The sequence below is a fragment of the Anomaloglossus baeobatrachus genome, chromosome 4, assembly GCF_048569485.1.
Source record: "Anomaloglossus baeobatrachus isolate aAnoBae1 chromosome 4, aAnoBae1.hap1, whole genome shotgun sequence".
Lineage (NCBI taxonomy): Eukaryota > Metazoa > Chordata > Amphibia > Anura > Aromobatidae > Anomaloglossus > Anomaloglossus baeobatrachus.
Window position 1 is genome coordinate 416,260,266 of NC_134356.1, and position 18,529 is coordinate 416,278,794.

The following is an 18,529-nucleotide window of genomic DNA, read 5'->3' on the forward strand; positions in this document are numbered from 1 at the left end:
AGACAGTACTAAGGACCAGGGGGCACTCACTGCGAGTGGAAGAAAAGCGATTCCGACACCTAAATAGGAAAGGGTTCTTTACAATAAGAGCGGTCAGACTGTGGAATGCCCTACCACAAGAGGTAGGAATGGCTGATAATATAACCGCTTTCAAAAAAGGGCTGGATGATTTCCTCAGTACACAAAACATTGTTGGTTATAAATGACTTTGTAGAACTGGTGGAGGAAGGTTGAACTAGATGGACCTAGGTCTTTTTTCAACCTTAGTAACTATGTAACTATGTAACAAACAGTTTCCCTAGATAAGCTACACTGGTGATCATGTCATGACTTGATTGTATTGAGGTACGCAGTAAAAATCATGAACTCCATCCATAGAGTGCAGGTTTCTCAGTGACAGGACGTTCAGTAGGTCTCTGGCTGCCATGCAGACCCATCAGTATCACACAATCGTGTTGTGGGTGTGGGGGAACCTGATGGGTGTTGGAATGGATGTCCCATTGACACTGTACTAAAATGCCGCTGTCAGAGATCACTGCCATCAAATAGCCAGCACCTTTTTTGTATGGAGTAGGCTCCGCTCCTGAGTCTGCGCCATATACCCCCAAATGACATAAGACGTACTGGTAGTTCCAATTTCAGGTATATATTATAAGGAAAAATCACAAAAGCATCCTAAAGATGATGTTACAAAGTAGTGGAAATGCTCAGTTCTCTCTCTACACACTGGTAAGAGGAGACTACCAGAGGATCTTTCCTGGTAAAGGAATAATAATAATAATTTTTATTTATAAGCACCAAACATATTCCATAGTGCTTTAGAGTTCAGAGGGAATATTCAAGGACTAGCAGTGGCAGACTATTTACAGCCCTCTTTTGAGCCCAACTAATTTCTATCATACAAAAAAGTGAAATTGCTAAAGTTACAATAAGTTGCTTTACCGTGTTTTATTTGGACACAGCTATGACATCTTCTGGCAGCTGGAAAACCTGAAATGATTAAGTAGTGCCATGTTCATTACACAAATATTAGCAGGACTTTCATAAAAGATCAAACAATGCTTTTAATGTGAAATTAATAATTCATCAATGGGCGGAGGTGGTCGCTTTGTCTGCTGGATACACCTCAACAAACAGTCTCTGCATAGTCAATACATAGTGTTATGCAGGTAAAAGGGCACAGAAGGATCTTTGGCGTTTATAGAGTGCCCCCTCAGATTCTGGTCTAGGCTGTAATACCATTTGTTAGAAGATTGAAAAATAAGTGAGCACATCTAAAAACACAGTCTGGGCCCACAATGAGATTTTAGTGAACTTTTGGGGCCAACAGTGGGTGGGGTACTTTTTTGTTATGCACACTATATCCAATGACACCGATTTTACCCCAGTGTGAGCCAAACACTGCAAGCCGCTCACAACTGGGCCGAGCACAGAGCGTATTCAAGCACAGCAATGCTTGCTCAAAAGCACTGGAAACTCTGATTAAGAACATTGTTATTTTTGTAAAAAGTCTGTATTCGACATGAACAATGAACTTTAAAGTTTGGTTTTCTCATCTCTACTTGTGACTCACCAGATGGCAGGGCGGCATCAGATCTCAAAATGGCAACTATGCAAGAGTAAGCGCTTGTGTTTTAGCGTATGAGAAGTGTAAATCAATTGTTACAGTGCAGTGAGCGTTCTGAAGACTGCTCTATAGTAATCAATGGGCTGAAGAGAGATGACTGGGATATTAGGAGTCAGCTCCTCTCCTGGAATGAAATTATGCATACTCTGCCAGGCTCTTGTGGGGGAAATCTTTGGAAATGAGCTATACACCATGTAAGATAAAAGCTCTCACAGCAGGAGAATTACAGCAGATAAAAAAAGCAAGTCATTTGGAAAATGTCATGCTGTCTACCTAAAGCAGTTTAAGAACATGAAAATATCCCTTTAAAAGTGAGCCTTGTCAGCACAAATTATTGCACAAATGGAACCAATGATCATCTTGTGAACAATCTTGCCACAAAAATCTTAGCTCTAATTGTTAGAGACGGGCGGAACTGAAGATACCCAGGATAGGCGGGTCCAAACATGTTAAAAAACAAAAATAAAACAAACCAGTTCGGGCCAAGAATTAATCCCGGATATCTGGCAGGATGCCGATCCCAATATAAGTCTATGGGGATGCAAATCATGCTCTTTAAAATGGTGGTAGAAAAAAATAGGGGTATTTGAGCAGGCGTGTTATACTTACCAGTCTCCCGTACGTCTGTAACGCTACTTCCGGGACCGCTCATTAACATCATGCATATTCACTGCTTCCCCCACCCACTGGCAGTCCTGGTGTCTGATTGGTTGCAATCAGACCATGCTCCCACCTTATGTGTGTGACTGCTTGCAACCGCACACACTCGGTGTGTCTTTATTGTGGTGGAAAAAAAATAATGTAGGGTTCCTCCATCATATTAGGATTCCCAGCATAAAACTGACTACAGACTGCAGCCCTTATCTTGGCTGTGTATACAAATATGAGGGACCCCATAAAACTTTTTATTTAATTATTTCAATAATTAATTTAAAAAACAAAAAAAAAAAAAAAAACAAAAACAGTGTGCTATCCCCCTTAATTTTGATACCCAGCTTTGATAAAGCAGACAGCTGGGGGCTGGTATTCTCAGGCTGTCACAAAGGATGGGGGCATGGACTGATTGCAACCAATCACAAATGCCAGGACTGATGGTGAGTGGGGGAAGCTGTGCACCAAGGATAATAAGCGGCCCCGGAAGTAGTATGAGCGGCCCCGGAAGTAGTTTTACAGCTACGCAAGAGACTGGGTAGTATAATGCGCCTGCCTTTCCCCAATTTCTTTTTTTTCCTTTATTATTCCATTTTTTTTTTCTTCATTACCCAAGTTGCCGGATCCGGATAGTTCCCAGAGAACTCCGGGCCTGGGTCAGTGCACAGATACCTGTGAACCCATGTGGATCTGGAATTTTACAGTCTGGGTCCGCCCTTCACTACTTATTGGTTATTACAATTAATCATACTGCAGATTAACAGTCTTGTAGAAATAACGCAGGTCGATTTTGTTCATACGTTTCATATTCAGTTGATGAAGTGCTAAGGAGGTGGGACTTAATGCTTGTGTCCTACGGTGGGCATTTTAGTAGGGGGAGGCTCCTGCTGCAGCCAGATATTAGTTTTAGAAGTTAAGTTATTGCCATATGATGTACTTACCTAGATTTTCATGTGGCTTGGTTGGAATGTCCTCCCAAGTGTTGGTTTCAAAGTTATAAGCATGAATCTTGATAAGAATTTGGTGATGCAGAAAGTGAAAAACAAAATGTCAAATCAGTACTCATTGTGTTACACATACTATGAAAAAGAAAAAAAATGCACGCAACGATTTTATAAGTTTCTATATTTCTAAAATATCAAAGTTCCTCTATTAAATGAGGGAAAAAAGGCCAATAGCCCCACAGTGTCCCAATGGTATCAGAAGTATCCAATCTCACTGGTGGTGATTCAACCAAGTGTCAGGAACATGTTTAGGGAAAGCACACACAAACTTGTACTACTGCTGAAATAGCTAAAATAAAAACATTGCGAAGTACCCTTCATTCTTCTCTAGCCATCACTGCAAGAATAAATAAATTACCTTGTCTAAGGAATACGCTGTCCATGATGTGCCACCGCCTAATACATAGATCCGCTGATTATCATGTGCTATTTCATGCCTGTATCTGCATTAAAACCATGCAAACATGAAATATTAGTTATAAAAAACAGATTCTCAGCAAGTGTTAAATATAAAACAGATTTTCTCCATGTATCTGGGGAAGTTTTAGGAGTTCCTATAGAGACTATAGGGGCAACGTCTTCTAATCCATATTTTTAACTAAAAAAAAAAAAAGAGGAAGAAATAATAAGTCCTAACCGCCAACACACACTTTCTTTAAAGGAGGTCATTCTATTAACAGCTTAACGGGAGTGTCACCCTCATAACTGAAATATTTAGACCTTCATATAGGAGACTTCGCTCCTGTATACATACACACACTTATGTTATAGATTTTAGTAACAATTTTTAAAAAAAACAAACCAAAAAAACAAAAAGGTTTTAATACATAAAACGAGACTTCGGTGCACCTTTCCACCCCCTCAATTACTCCTCCCTGCTTCCCATGATGATCGGCAGCACTCATACTACTCATACTAGAGAGTCATCGAATCCAACACCCCAGCCCAGCACATACTGACAATGGAGGGACCGGGCGCATAAATACACAGTGTCCGTGTGCGCAGGGCTGAGTTCTCTGACAGCAGAGGTGTGTGGTCACGACAGCACCTGTAGCTGGACATCTGGCTCATAGCCCAATGTCGTGTAAACACCCTTTGATGGTTTGTGTAGACATTGTTTCATGTCACAGTATGTGACGTCCAATATCTCTTTTAGTACAGGATTGATCACTGAAACGTTCTTCTGATTAGACCACGTGAGCAACGCCATGAAGAGGCCCATCATGAGGGAACGTCATAAGTACCACAATCAGGATTATGGGGTGGAGTGGCATAATGTACGGAAGCTGAGCCCCTCTACCATATACTCAAAGCTTAATAAATCAATGTTTTGAAAGTTTTGTTTCTAATTGTTTGTCAATTTTCATGTCTATTGACCCTGTGATTTCCATACTTTCACAGCTTCTCCCTCCTTGGGTGTTGCAATCTCAGCGTTGAGGAGCGTAGTTTACAAGCCATTATGAAGGAAATTAGGAATGATTTACCTTTCCTCTGGTAAATCGCACGGAGGGTTGTTTGGCCTAAGCTGCACCCATTCTCTGGTAGAGAGGTCTAATCGATGTAGGTCTGTGCTGTAAATATACCCAGTTGTTCCTCCAAATACGTATAGGAAGCCATTTATAATGGCCATTGCCTGAATTAAACACAAAAAATAATTCAATTTAAAATCAAATAAATTCTGTAAATTTGCAACGTCTACACAAGGCCAATTCCATAATGGATGTACAAAGCCGTAGTATTGATGTACTATAAAATTATAGCAATTACCAATAGTACTGTTACTTTACTGAATATGTCTCATATAGACCATGGGGACTTTGCAATCTAATCTTTCCAGTTTCCTGGTGTTAATAAATTGGGGGGGGGGAAACTAACATGGTACAACATAAGAGCCACAAATATACAACAAAGCTGCAGTAAACTTGTGTGTGCAAAACAAGAATACAACGGAGATCGTGATCTCACAAACAGTGCTGTTAAGAGGCAGCAGTACATAGTCTAAGGCTATGTGCCCACGCTGCGGAAAATGCGCGGATTTTGCCGCGGATTTCTCACGGTAAAGCCGCGGATTTTCCAGAAATCTGCAGCACAGCTACTCCCCAGCCATTTCTATGGCATTTGGGAAATGCTGTGCCCACGCTGCGGATCTTTCCGCAGCGGAAATCGTGCGGATTTTCGTGCGGAAAAATCTGCAGCATGTCAATTATTGTTGCGGATTTCTCCGCAGGGTCCCATATACTTACCTGCCTCACCGGAGTCACTTTCTCCATCCGGTGTACAGGAGCGCGGTGAATCCAGGTACAGGAAAGAAGAGGTGGGCGGAGCCTGCACGAGCTCCGGTCATGTGACAGCCGGAGCTAGTTCAGGCCCGCCCACCTTCTACTGCAGACGCTGAGAGAGTGACCCGGCTGCCGGAAAGCGAGGTGCTGCATGATGGAGGCAAGTATGAACTCCCGATCACTGCAGCACTTGTTCTGCATGGAGGATGCAGTGCCGAAGCCATGGTACTGTATCCTCAATGCAGAATGCCCGCACCATATCCGCAGGACATTCCGCAGCATGGAAACAGACAAAAGTTGTGGTGCTGTTTCCTGGGAGCACCTGCGGAATGTCCTGCGGATATATCCGCAGGACACTGTCCCCGTGGGCACATAGCCTAAAGCTCCTTCACACACTCGTATAAAACACATGCGTGAAAAATTGGCAGCGGTGTCAGTGCGTCATCCATGTGTCAGTTTTTTTTTTTACCATCAGTGTCAGTGTGTTTTTACGGTATGGATAAAGAATGAATGAAATTACAAAGCTTCTCTGATACTTTGCAATGTTAAACACATGCAGCAGACGACATGCCATCCATGTGCTGTACGTATTTTTCGTAGACCCATAGGATGGTATTGGCCCTTGTCATCCCTGCTTCTGGGGAAAAAAATAAAAACAAAAAATAGACATGTCTTGGGGTGGTTTGCACAGACTCATGGTCCATGTAAAACCACAGACATGTGAGCAGCCCAATAGATTATAATGGGTACGTGTTGTATCCATATAAAAAAAAAAAAAAAAACACCAAACAAACAAAAAGAGCAGATGCCACACATACTGGAAACATGGATGTGTGAAGGAGGCCTAATTAGTAGAACTTGTTCCCGTTTTCCTCTTTTTCATGGAGTGAGACCAACATTACAAATGGTGGTGAGAGCCAGGTATTACTTATCTACAAAGATATCTAATTAAAATGGTTACAGACTTAGGAGACCTAAAAAGAGAACTTTTCTCCTTGTGGAGAGTGCCAAACAGGCATAAGGAGACTTATATGCCATGTTATGCTGCTGAGAAATTAAATCCGCAAATATCCTCTTCACGGAGGAAAAACACAAAACTCTAGTGTTATCTAGTGGATGTAGCAAAGTTAATATCGACCCTTAAGGCTATGTGCGCACAGTGCGTTTTTCGGGTGCGTTTTTGCGCGTTTTTCGGGTGCGTTTTTGGCCTCAAAACTGCAGGACTTTGCTTCCCCAGCAAAGTCTATGAGTTTTCATTTTTGCTGTCCGCACACAACTTTTTTTTTTTAAGCTGCGTTTTTGAGCTTGAAAAAAAATAATGGACATGTCAATTCTTTCCTGCGTTTTTCTGCGTTTTCCCCCCATGCAATGCATTGGAAAAAACGCAGCAAAACGCAGCCAAAAACGCACCAAATCGCGGTAAAAACGCATGCGTTTTTTCAACGCGGGTGCGTTTTTGTGCGTTTTTAGCGGCCAAAAACGCAGCGTCAAAAAAACGCAGTGTGTGAACTTAGCCTTAAAAAGGCTTGCCACATGATAAAGGATAAGAAGCCAAACCAGATACCCCAATTGCAGACAAGTACTTCAGGGTGTTTGCCACTCAATGCACAGCACTTAATTTGGATAGGTAAAGGCCTTAAGGCCCAGTCACACACAACGACTTACCAGCGATCCCGAAAACGATGTGACCTGATAAGGATTGCAGGTAAGTCGCGGGGAGGTCGCAGGTGAGATGTCACACAGTCAGACCTTACCAGCGATGCAGGAACAATACAGGTCGCAGAAGCGACCTGTATAACGATCTCAGCAGTCACTGTGACCCAGTCACACAGTGTCACACACAGCGATGTGTCCTGCACAGCAAGACATCGCCTCTGAAGAAAATGGCCTGGACCATTCTGCAACGACTAGAGATCTCACAGCAGGGACCTGATCGCTGGTAGGTGTCACACATAAGATCGCTAACGGGATCACTACTGCGTCACAGAAACCGTGACTCTGCTGCGATCTCGTTATGTGTAACGGTACCTTTAGACCCGCTGTTAGAGACCTCATATCTAACCAAATCAGATCTTCTGCTTTGCACTAATAAGTGGCAAACACCCTGAAACATTTGCCTGGATGGATTGTCTGGATTGGCTTCATATGCCTAGTCACGTGCTAAGGCTGTTAAAGGGTCGATATTGACCATCAGGATTGCTAAATCCAACAGGCGACACTGAAGTTCAAGTCCTCTTCCCCAGTGAAAAGGCTATTTGCAAAAACTTGGCAAATAAATGGTTGTAACAAATCCATACAATAGAAAAGTAAAACAAACCTGGCCGTAAATGCGGTTGGGTTTCTTTCCATCACAGTTTAGTTTTTCCCATCTCTTGTACTTCACATTACAGACATGGACATCGTTCCCATTGCTTTCACCAAATGGGATGCCAGTGCCTCCAAACACCAGGAGATTGTAGCCATGTAAAACCACTGCAACGTGATAAAAGACACACATCAGACTACTGCACATAAAACTAGACATCTGGCTGGAATCTCGCCGGCTAGCATTCCAGCTATTGGAAACACAGACAAACCTATCTCGGATATTTATGGCATATCCAGAGGGCAGTACCTTTGTGGAGTTTTTATTTAAAAAAAATAAGCCATTTGTGAGGCAGACCAATCTTTAACACATTTCTTAAAAGGGGATGGCTGCTTTATCCTTATTTAAGCAATATTGTGGGGACATAATTTTGTGATATATACAGGTATGTATTACAGCCGGTTCTCAGAAAAGAAAAAAAGAAAAAGGAAAAAAGATGGAGCCTGCAGGATTAAAAAAAAAAACAGTTTCCTTGATATGTGCATTGGTTTAAAAAGTAAGGGTAAGGACACACGGCGAGTAAATCGGAGCAAGTGGATTGTGATTAAAAAAAAAAAAAATGTTGTTATAAAATATATATTTATATATATATATATATATATATATATATATATATATATATATATATATATATATACACACACACACACACACACACACACACACACAATTATATATATATATATAATATATATATATATATATATATATATATATATATATATATATATATATATATATATATATATATATATATATATATATATATATATATATATATATATATATATATACACATACATACATATATACATATATATACACACACACGCACACAACACACACACACACACACACACACACACACACACACACAGCATTCCACCCGGGCCATGGGGTTGCTACCATGTGCAATTTTTTTTTCCCTCAGTGGGTGGAGTCCAATTTGTTTTCACTTGTACCCATACAAGTCTATGGGTGCGTGAGAAACATCGCACTGCACTCGCTTGACACCGGAGTGCAGTACGATAATCGTATCTTCTGATAATGGAGGCGATAGGGAGATTAGTCCCTCGCCCACCTCCACAGCTGTGCTCTGATCGCAGAATAGTATAAATGGCTCTGCTTACACTCGCAACGGAGTCTGAGCCGAGGGTCATTAGCTAAACGCATCGGATGCTAAATTACCTTTTCTTATTATATGTTCTTGCCCCTTTGGGCAGTTCTTCTCACAGATTGTACAGCTACACTGTATACAAAGTGGCTGCTGATGAAGCATGTCACGTCGCTAGTTCTGTCCATCGGTCTCTTACAATTAAAAAGCACTGTCCAGATCTGGTGACATGCCTCACCACTGATGGTCTTTGTGGATAGCAGAGCTGTGCAGGCTATGTGGAAGGCTAGTGGATCTGAACGTTAATATGCCAGATGGTGATAGGTGGACTGGCATGCTACATTCATGCTCCCTCACAATACACTGGCCACCCCTCCCTTAAGAGTATATGGGGTTATAGCCTGAGTACAGCAGAGACTGGCTGTCTGACTCTGTGCCAACCGCCTCGTAATAACAGGACTTTGTCACATGAATTGCCTCCTAAAACACACAAACACTGTGTAATATGTCTGTTTGTATAAAATGCTCAAGTTATTCAGTCGTCGGATGGAAAAGGTCTATAGGAATTCCAGCTTTCTCATAGACAACACTAACCCAGTGTTATACTGAGCCCAACTAAAAACAATACGGTCCTAGCCCAATTTCATGATAGCAGACCACTAGAGGTTCAGGTATAATGTATGGAATAGAGGCTGAAATGCAGCTTTATAATCAGACATGCCATATAACAGGCTCAATCATTTTATTTAAAGGTCTAATGAGCAGATTAGAGGAATTTAATGTACCAAATGGGTGAACCCATGGCAAGATTACTAATGGCTAGGGAAAGACAGTTTTAGCCTGGTATCGATATATAGGCTTAAAGGTCAGACTGATATTAATTATTATTAATAATAATAAATAATAATAATAATAATAATAATAATAATAATAATACCAAACCTTTAAAGCATAACCGTAAATTTAATTTTTATTTCATGAATCGATAGTACAGAATCTTATAGTAATATATCTTATCAGACAATTTTGCTTCTTTCTCTGCCAGAATTGGTCATTATGAAAATTCTCCATTCTGGGGTAAAATCTGTATTCAGTGAAGACTTTCCCATCACTGAGAGAGGAGATGGCGGCTGTTACTGATGAGATTCTATGCAGCTAGAAGAGGAGGCAGAGCTCATCCTCTGGCTCCAGCTCCTCATTCTGCCACCAGCTCTGACCCTCTTGCCTCTGCCTCTCCGCCCCTCCCACCTCCAGCTCCGCCCCTCCCACCTCCAGCTCTGCCCCTCCCACCTCCGCCCCTCCCACCTCCAGCTCTGCCCCTCCCACCTCCGCCCCTCCCACCTCCAGCTCTGCCCCTCCCACCTCCAGCTCTGCCCCTCTTTCTCCATCCCTCCTCCCTCTGCCCCTCCTCCTCCAGCTCTGGCCCTCCTCCCTCTGGCCCTCCTCCTCTATGCCTCTCGCCTCCGCCCCTCAGCTCTGTCACTCCTGTTTCTGCCTCTCCTCCCACCTCCTCCAGCTCCGCCCTTCCCACTTCCAGCTCTGTCCCTCCTCCCTCTGCCCCTAATTCTCCAGCTCCTCCCTTTTCTAGCTACATACTTTTTGTTAGAAAATTACCCATTGTTTAATTTAAGTTTTAATTTTATAACACTAGCAAAAATGAAGGGAAAACCCCCCCAAAACTTACGTCAACAATATCAGGTCAGTAAAAGTCTAGCATCCGCAGAGCTCCATTAATTGTGTAGTGAATGTTGCCAAGAACTGCAGATCAGATTCTATCCAGTTGAAGATGGGCGACAATACACCATGATCCCTCTGCTTGTCATCATTAGGAGTTTTCACACCAGTCTAAAATGGGCTGCACATGGGTGGGATGGGTTGTGCCTAAGACCATTTAATTAAAAGGTTAACTGGCAAAATTTCCACCACTAAATTGCCGCAATCACTGGAGGAAATTCCCAATTCATTAAGTGACGTGCTCTTAATGAATGGGCCTACTGGAGATTGATGCTCCTAATTAATTAAGGCTGGGTTGTAATGAATGGGGCCATAAGGTTTGAGAGAAACAAAAAAAAGTTGGATTTTTCTCCACATCAAACATTTTTGAATAATTCGTTCAGACAATTAAGTACTATCTATCTATATATATTTATCTAATTCTGTCTGTAACAGAAAACCTGCATCGCTGATTGGTCGCGCCAGCCGCCCGTGACCAATCAGCGATAGGCGCAGTCCGGCCGCGAATTGGCGTGGAATTTGAACCACGCTTCGCTGATTCGTCGCAAACAGAAGCCTCTATATACACCCCAGCAGCCTGTATACACACCCCAGCAGCCTTTATATACACCCCACAAGCCAAAGCCTCTATATACACCCCAGCAGCAGCCTCCAGTACACAGTAAAAAAACGATTATACTCATCTTGCACTTCTCTTTTCATACTCTGTAGTACTTTCTCCCTCCCCTCGCTGGCCCTGCAGGCAGGGAGATGCGGCTGCTTCCTATTTCCTCCTCGGCATGTCCCGCCCACCTCTCTGCTCAGCTGCCTCCGGATTGGATGTGGTTGTTGCTGAGGGAGTGGTGTGGCTACATAAACTACATACATATTCTAGAATACCCGATGCGCTAGAATTGGGCCATCATCTAGTGTATTTATAAAAGCAAACATAGTAGTCAACACGATTCCCAGGAAAAGAAAGTACAGTGTACAGATACACCACGTACTATCACCATGCAGTTTGCCTCCAGTTGGTCTAGAAAGGAAGCTTCATAAGGCCAAGTCCTAGATCACCTGCAGAATATAAGCCACAGAACCAACAAAACCCCACCGACTTACATTGTGGGCCTGTGGCAAGATTTCCATCAATTTGGCAGGTAACGTGTACTACACAGTGTACAATTTTCCATGACAAAATATTTTTTTCGGATTATAAAGAAGCACTATTCCTCCCAAAATTTTGAGAGAAAAATGAAGGGTGCATCTTAAAATCCAAATATAGCTTACCGGCAGGTGGAGAATGAGCTCGGAGGCTGTCTGTGCGGGCGGCCGGCTACCTCTCTGTGTGACAGGCTGTCTGTGCCAGCGGCCGGTCATCTCTCCGTGCGGGCGGGTGGCCAGCCAGCTAGCTGCCTCTCCATGCGGGCGGGCGGCTGGCAGCGTAAGCTGCGGTGGCTGTGCTGGCAACGTAAGCTGAGGTGGCTATGCAGCGGGTGTCCCAGATGCTCTGGCTTCAAACGATAACGCCTGGAGTCAGCGCGTGCACAGATGGATTTCTCGGCTGAGAGCTCCATCTGCGCACGTGCCGCACCGGGTGCCATTTCTTTGAAACCCGGATCGCCGACAGAGCATTTGAGACAACCGCAGCACCGGCCTGCTCCACACAGCCACCACTGCCAGCACAGACCCCACCAGCACTGCTCATGCCTCCTGTGACTCCACTACCGCCCCCCTCCGGTAAGACAACAACGGAGTATAACTGACTTTTTTTTTTTTACCAGGTTTTCTCTTTGGGATGTGCCTTCTAAAAAGAAAAATATGGTCAAATTGAATCTGCGATGAAGGCTCTAACACATATGTGAAGAGCCTAGTTCAGAAAAGCAATGATGCAGATTTCAATATAACCCTTAGTGTTTGCTGTTACTGGCTCATAGCACCTTACAATGTCCTTACACAAGTACTTGAGGGTGTGTTTATAGAACAGACGGTCGCGTCAATACTCACATGACATGGATGCAAGTTCCCTTGGCATGTATCCATCTGTCCCCATTTGATGCCATGTTCCTGTAGCAAAATGATATCGCCAGAGCTCTCTGAAGAGCGGGTAATCTTCATTTTCTGGGCCTCCGGATTCATCATAGTCAGGATTGTATCCACCAAATACATATAAATTAGTATTATCTGCCACGCATCGGTGTCCACTTCTAGCAGGAGGTGACCTGCGACCTGCAAAACATTGGTACCAATATAAGGTCACAGGCAGAAAAAGGCAGACAAATTATGAGACACCATACCCATCAATAGAAGCCAAAAGTATGGTATGCTCACCTGTTAGGGAAAATATGTGAGATCGTGGCATAGGATTTACCATGAGACAACTGCCTGTCCTTAGGGTCTCTGTTGCATCCACCAATGTAGCTGGGGGCCGACCATACCTTTATTTCTAATAACAGATCCAGTAGCAAGATGAACTGTATTGATTTAACCCCTTAGTGACGGAGCTAATTTTCACCTTAATGACCAGACCAAATTTTGCAATTCTGACCAGTGTCACTTCATGAGGTTATAACTCTGGAACGCTTCAACGGATCCTGGTGATTTTGAGATTGTTTTTTCGTCACATATTGGACTTCATGTTAGTACCAAATTTAGGACAATATTTTTTGCGTTTATTTATGAAAAAAAATTGAATTTTGGCAAAAATTTTGAAAATTTAGCAATTTTCAACTTTTGAATTATTATACCGTTAAACTAGAGATTTCTGTGACACAAAATAGTTAATAAATAACATTTCCCACATGTCTACTTTACATAAGCACAATTTTGGAAACAAAATTTTTTCTTGTTAGGAAGTTAGAAGAGTTCAAAGTTTATCAGCGATTTCTCATTTTTATATCAAAATTTACAAAACCATTTTTTTAGGGACCACATCATATTTGAAGTGACTTCGATAGGCCTAGATGACAGAAAATACCCAAAAGTGACACCATTCTAAAAACTGCACCCCCCAAAGTACTCAAAACCACATTCAAGAAGTTTATTAACCCTTCAGGTGCTTCACATGAACAAAAGCAAATGTGGAATGAAAGAAAGCAAAAATTAAATTTTACCTAAAAATGTTGCTCTAACCCAAATTTATTCACTTTTAGAAGAAATAACACAACAAAATGGACCCCAAAACTTGTTCCCCACTTTGTTATGAACACACTGATACCCCACATGTGGTCAGAAACCTCTGTTTGGACAAATGGGAGGGCTCGGAACAGAAGGAGCAATATTTGAATTTTGGAAAGCAAATTTGGCTGAAATAGATTGCGGGCACCATGTTGCATTTACAGGTCCGCTAAGGTACCTAAACAGAAGAAACCCCTCACAAGTGATGCCATTTTAGAAACTAGACCCCTCAAGGCTTCTATCTAGGGGTATAGTGAGCATTTTAGATCCACAGGTACTTCACAGATTTTGTTAACGTTACGTTGTCATATTGAAAATTTTAATAATTTTCTCAAAAATGTTGCTTTAGCATCAATTTTCTCACTTTTTCCAAGAGGTAATTCCAAAAATTTGACCTCAATGTTTGTTACCCACTTTTTTATGAGCGCGGTGATACCTCACATGTGGTCTGATACCTTTGTTTGGACAAATGGGAGGGCTTGGAATGAAAGGAGCAATATTTGAATTTTGGAAAGGAAATTTGGCTAAAAAAGATTGCGGGCACCATGTCGCATTTGGAGGTCTCCTAAGGTACCTAAACAGCAGAAACCCCGCACAAGTGACCCCATTTTGGAAACTAGGCCCCTCAAGGAATTTATCTAGATGTTTGGCGAGTACCCTGAACCCCCAGGTGCTTCACAGAATTTTATAACGTTGAGCCATGAAAATAAAAAAATAAAATTTTACCACAAAATTGTTATTTCAACCAGGTAGCTTTTTTTTCACAAGGGTAACAGGAAAAAAATCACCATGAAATTTATTGTGCAATTTCTCCTGAGTTTGGCGTTACCTTATATGTGTTGGAAATCAACTGTTTGGGCGCATGACAGGGCTCGGAAGGGAAGGAGCGCCATTTGACTGCAAAATTGGCTGGAATCAATAGCGGACGCTATGTTGCATTAGGAGAGCCCCTGAGGTGTCTATACAGTGAAGCGCCCCAACATGTGGCCCCATTTTGGAAAATAGACCCCTGAAGGAATTTATCTAGATGTTTGGTGAGTACCCTGAACCCTCAGGTGCTTCACAGAAGTTTATAATGTTGAGCTGTGAAAATAAAAAAAATACATTTTTACCACAAAATTGTTACTTCAACCAGGTAGCTTTTTTTTTTTACAAGTGTAAAAGGAAAAAATTCAGTATAAGATTTATTGTGCCATTTCTCCTGAGTATGCTGATACCTTATGTGTGATGAAAATCAACTGTTTGGGTGCACAGCAGGGCTCGGAAGGGAAGGAGCGCCATTTGACTGCACAATTGGCTGGAATCATTAGCGGATGCTATGTTGCATTTGGAAAGCCCCTAAGGTGCCTAAACAGTGGAGGTCCCCCACAAGTGACCCCATTCTGGAAACAAGACACCTCAAGGCTTTTATCTAGGTGTATATTGAGCAGTTTGAATCCAAGAGTACTTCACAGAATTTGATAAGCTTAGGTTGCCATATTGAAAATTTTCATTTTTTTCACAAAAATGTTGCTTTAGCATCATATTTCTTACTTTTTCAAGAGGCAACAACAAACCGTGGACCCCACAGGTTGTTATCCAATGTCTTATGAGCACAGGGATACCCCACATGTGGCCAAAAACCTCTGTTTGGATAAATGGGAGGGCTTGGAATGGAAGGAGCACCATTTGAATTCTGGAAAAGTTGAAATAAATTGCGGGCACCATGTCACATTAGCAGGGCCCCTTGGGTACCTATACAGCAGAAACCCCCCACAAGTGACCCCATTTTGGAAACTGGATTTTATTCAGGAGTATAGTAAGCATTTTGAATCCACAGGTACTTCACAAAAATGTTGCTGTAGCAACAAATGTCTCACTTTTAGGCTATGTGGCCATGATCCAGCGACACGGCGTCTAGTACACAGTGTCACCCTTCCTGCAGAGATATGAGTGTTGTCCACGGGGGAACGCATGCCCACGATTTGGGTTCAGGCTGCTGTGGAGCTCTATGCTACCTGCAGAGAACACTCTTGTCTCCGCAGCATAAATTGACATGCTGAGGCTCGGGAAGCTGCACCACAGGTCAGTGTATGCTGCGGAGAAAAGAAGCACATTGGGCATAGGATTTCTAAAAATCCTTCCACTGTGCTACTACTGCACAATGCAGCGCTATGGACGCAGGGAAAACACTCTGCGCCCAAAACGCTGCAAACCCTGATCGTGGGCGCACAGCCTAAAATGCTACAATGGATGAATGGATAGATGTCAAACATATATAACGTCCCACCCCCTGCATATTCTAAGCTGGCGCCCTTTAGTGCCTTTCATGTGGCACTAAAGGATGTCTAGCCTTGTATTTAGCCCCCCAAAAAATTAATTAAAATAAACGACGTGGGGTCCCCCCTATTTTTGATAGCCAGCTAGGGTAAAGCAGACAGCTGTAGCCTGCAAACCACAGCTGACAGCTTCACCTTGGCTGGTGATCAATTTGGAGGGCTCCCCAGGCGTTTTTTAAAAAAAAAAAAAAAAACCACAAACGTGGGGTCCCCCCCAAATTAGATCACCAGCCAAGGTGAAGCGGACAGCTGGGGTCTGGTATTCTCAGGGTGGGAAGAGCCATGGTTATTGGACTCTTCCCAGCCTAAAAATAGCAGGCCGCAGCCGCCCCAGAAGTAGCGCATCCATTAGATGCGCCAATCCTGGCGCTTCGCTCCAGCTCATCCCGCGCCCTGGTGCGGTGGCAAACGGGGTAATATACGGGGTTGATACCAGCTGTAATGTCACCTGGCATCAAGCCCTGGGGTTAGTGATGTCACGGCATCTAAACAGATACCCGACATTACTAACCCAGTCAGTAATAGAAAAAAATAAAACAATAAAAAAAAAAATTAAAAAAAAAAAAAAACTCCCCGAAACATTCCTTTTTCACCAATTTATTGAAAATAAATAAATTTCGGTCGCTGTAATCCATTTTGGAGGTCCCTCGGCGACTCTGGACCTTCTAGAATATGGGGGGCATGTTCAGGGAACGTATCCCCCATTTTCTGGAAGAGCAAGCTCTCCATGAGCAGTGTGGGTGCAGTAATCTGAGAATACTGCACTCACACTGCCCCGGTCCAACCTAGGGCAGAGTGACCTGCAGTAACCTCATTCCAGAATATGAGGGGGAACAGAACGTACCCCCCATATTCTAGACCAGCAGGCTCTCCATGTGAGGAGTGTGGCTGCAGATTACTGCACTCACTCTCCCCCGGTCCACAGCGCAGCAGCAAGGTCAGCGTCCCTGCTTACAAGGATCCAGCTGACAGCCGCTGTCTGCGCATGCGCCGCCAGCTTTCTAGGAGGCGGAGTGATCGCAGGGACGGAGCAGCAGCCAGGTAACGGGGCTGACCGGGGGCTGACCTGGGAACGACTTTTCTGCCGCATGTGACGTGTCACATGCGGCAGAAAGAGCAGGATGAATGCGGCCGCGCACTGTGCGCTGCGCGCCGCAATCCTGCGCGCCGCAATCTTGCATGCTCCGGAGAGGGGGGGGGGGGGAGCGCTCTAGAGAACCGGAGGGGGCTCCGGTGGACCAGAGGGCTCCGGTGGACATTTCCCTGCGATCTGAAATGTTTGATCATTTCAGATCGGAGGGAAATGAATGCAGAGCCGGCGGCGGCGACAGTTTTCTGTGCGCTTCGGCGCCATTTTGACTGCTCCGGAGGGGGGTAGGGGTGGTGGGGGGACTCTCCGGTACCGGGGGCCTTGGGGGCACTAGAGGATTATATTTCTTTATCATCTGACATGTTTGATCATGTCAGATGAGAAAGAAATCAGCATTATTTGCCAATTTTTTTTTATGTGTACGTCGGTATACGGTGTATACCGGCGATCACATTATCGGGGTCGAAAAAAAACACCCCGATTCATAATCTTGGGGGTCTCAGCTACCTCCGGTAGCTGAAACCCCCGAGATTTTTCGTCACTGGGGGGCGCTACAAGCTTTTTCCGGCCTGACGTCTCAAGACGTCGGAACAGAATAAGTACCCTGTTTTTCCGACGTCTTGAGACGTTAGGCCGTCGCTATGGGGTTAAAAGTAGGGTTTTCTGTTCTTAGACGATGAGTTACACCTCACACAGTCATATTAAGCATCGGTAGTTTGGTTAAAAAAAAAAAACAAAAACACTGATCAAATACTGAGCTGCACTCGTAAAATTGTGTAAATAATCAGGAGTAAACACTGCCCCACCACAACCCCTCCAATAGGCAGGTATAACCCTGGGATTATAGAATACTAGATACAGGTTTATAAGTACAGTAGAACCTCGCTTAACGAGTAACCCACTTAACGAGAATTTCGCTTAACAAGCAAAGCTTTCTATAAATTTGTAACTCTGTTTACGAGAAAGCTTTGCTGTACAAGCAAAATCCTCACCGCACACACTTCCGGTTCCGTACATCCGCCGCGCTCTGACCCGCTCTTGCAGTCCACACAAACACACACAAGCACGCACAAACAAACACGTATGAACGCATGCACGCACGCACATACAGTATTATGCTCACCTTACCTTCCGTTCCATCGCTGGCCTCATGGTTCTTGTAGTCCGCCGGTACATCGCGACGAGGGAGGAATT

At 43.5% G+C, this 18,529-nt stretch overlaps 1 protein-coding gene across 2 annotated transcripts in view; it reads right to left on the bottom strand.

Annotated features, from left to right (window-relative positions):
* The window catches only part of KLHDC10 (kelch domain containing 10), an 83,724-nt gene that overhangs the window by 11,461 nt on the left and 53,734 nt on the right, over nt 1–18,529 (bottom strand). For both annotated transcript variants that reach the window (XM_075345355.1, XM_075345354.1), the window contains 6 exons: nt 12,758–12,979; nt 7,879–8,033; nt 4,767–4,915; nt 3,641–3,725; nt 3,220–3,286; nt 943–990 (listed from right to left, as the gene is read on the bottom strand). In XM_075345355.1, the coding sequence (XP_075201470.1) occupies nt 943–990; nt 3,220–3,286; nt 3,641–3,725; nt 4,767–4,915; nt 7,879–8,033; nt 12,758–12,979 (726 nt within the window). The remainder of the gene's footprint in view (nt 1–942; nt 991–3,219; nt 3,287–3,640; nt 3,726–4,766; nt 4,916–7,878; nt 8,034–12,757; nt 12,980–18,529) is intronic.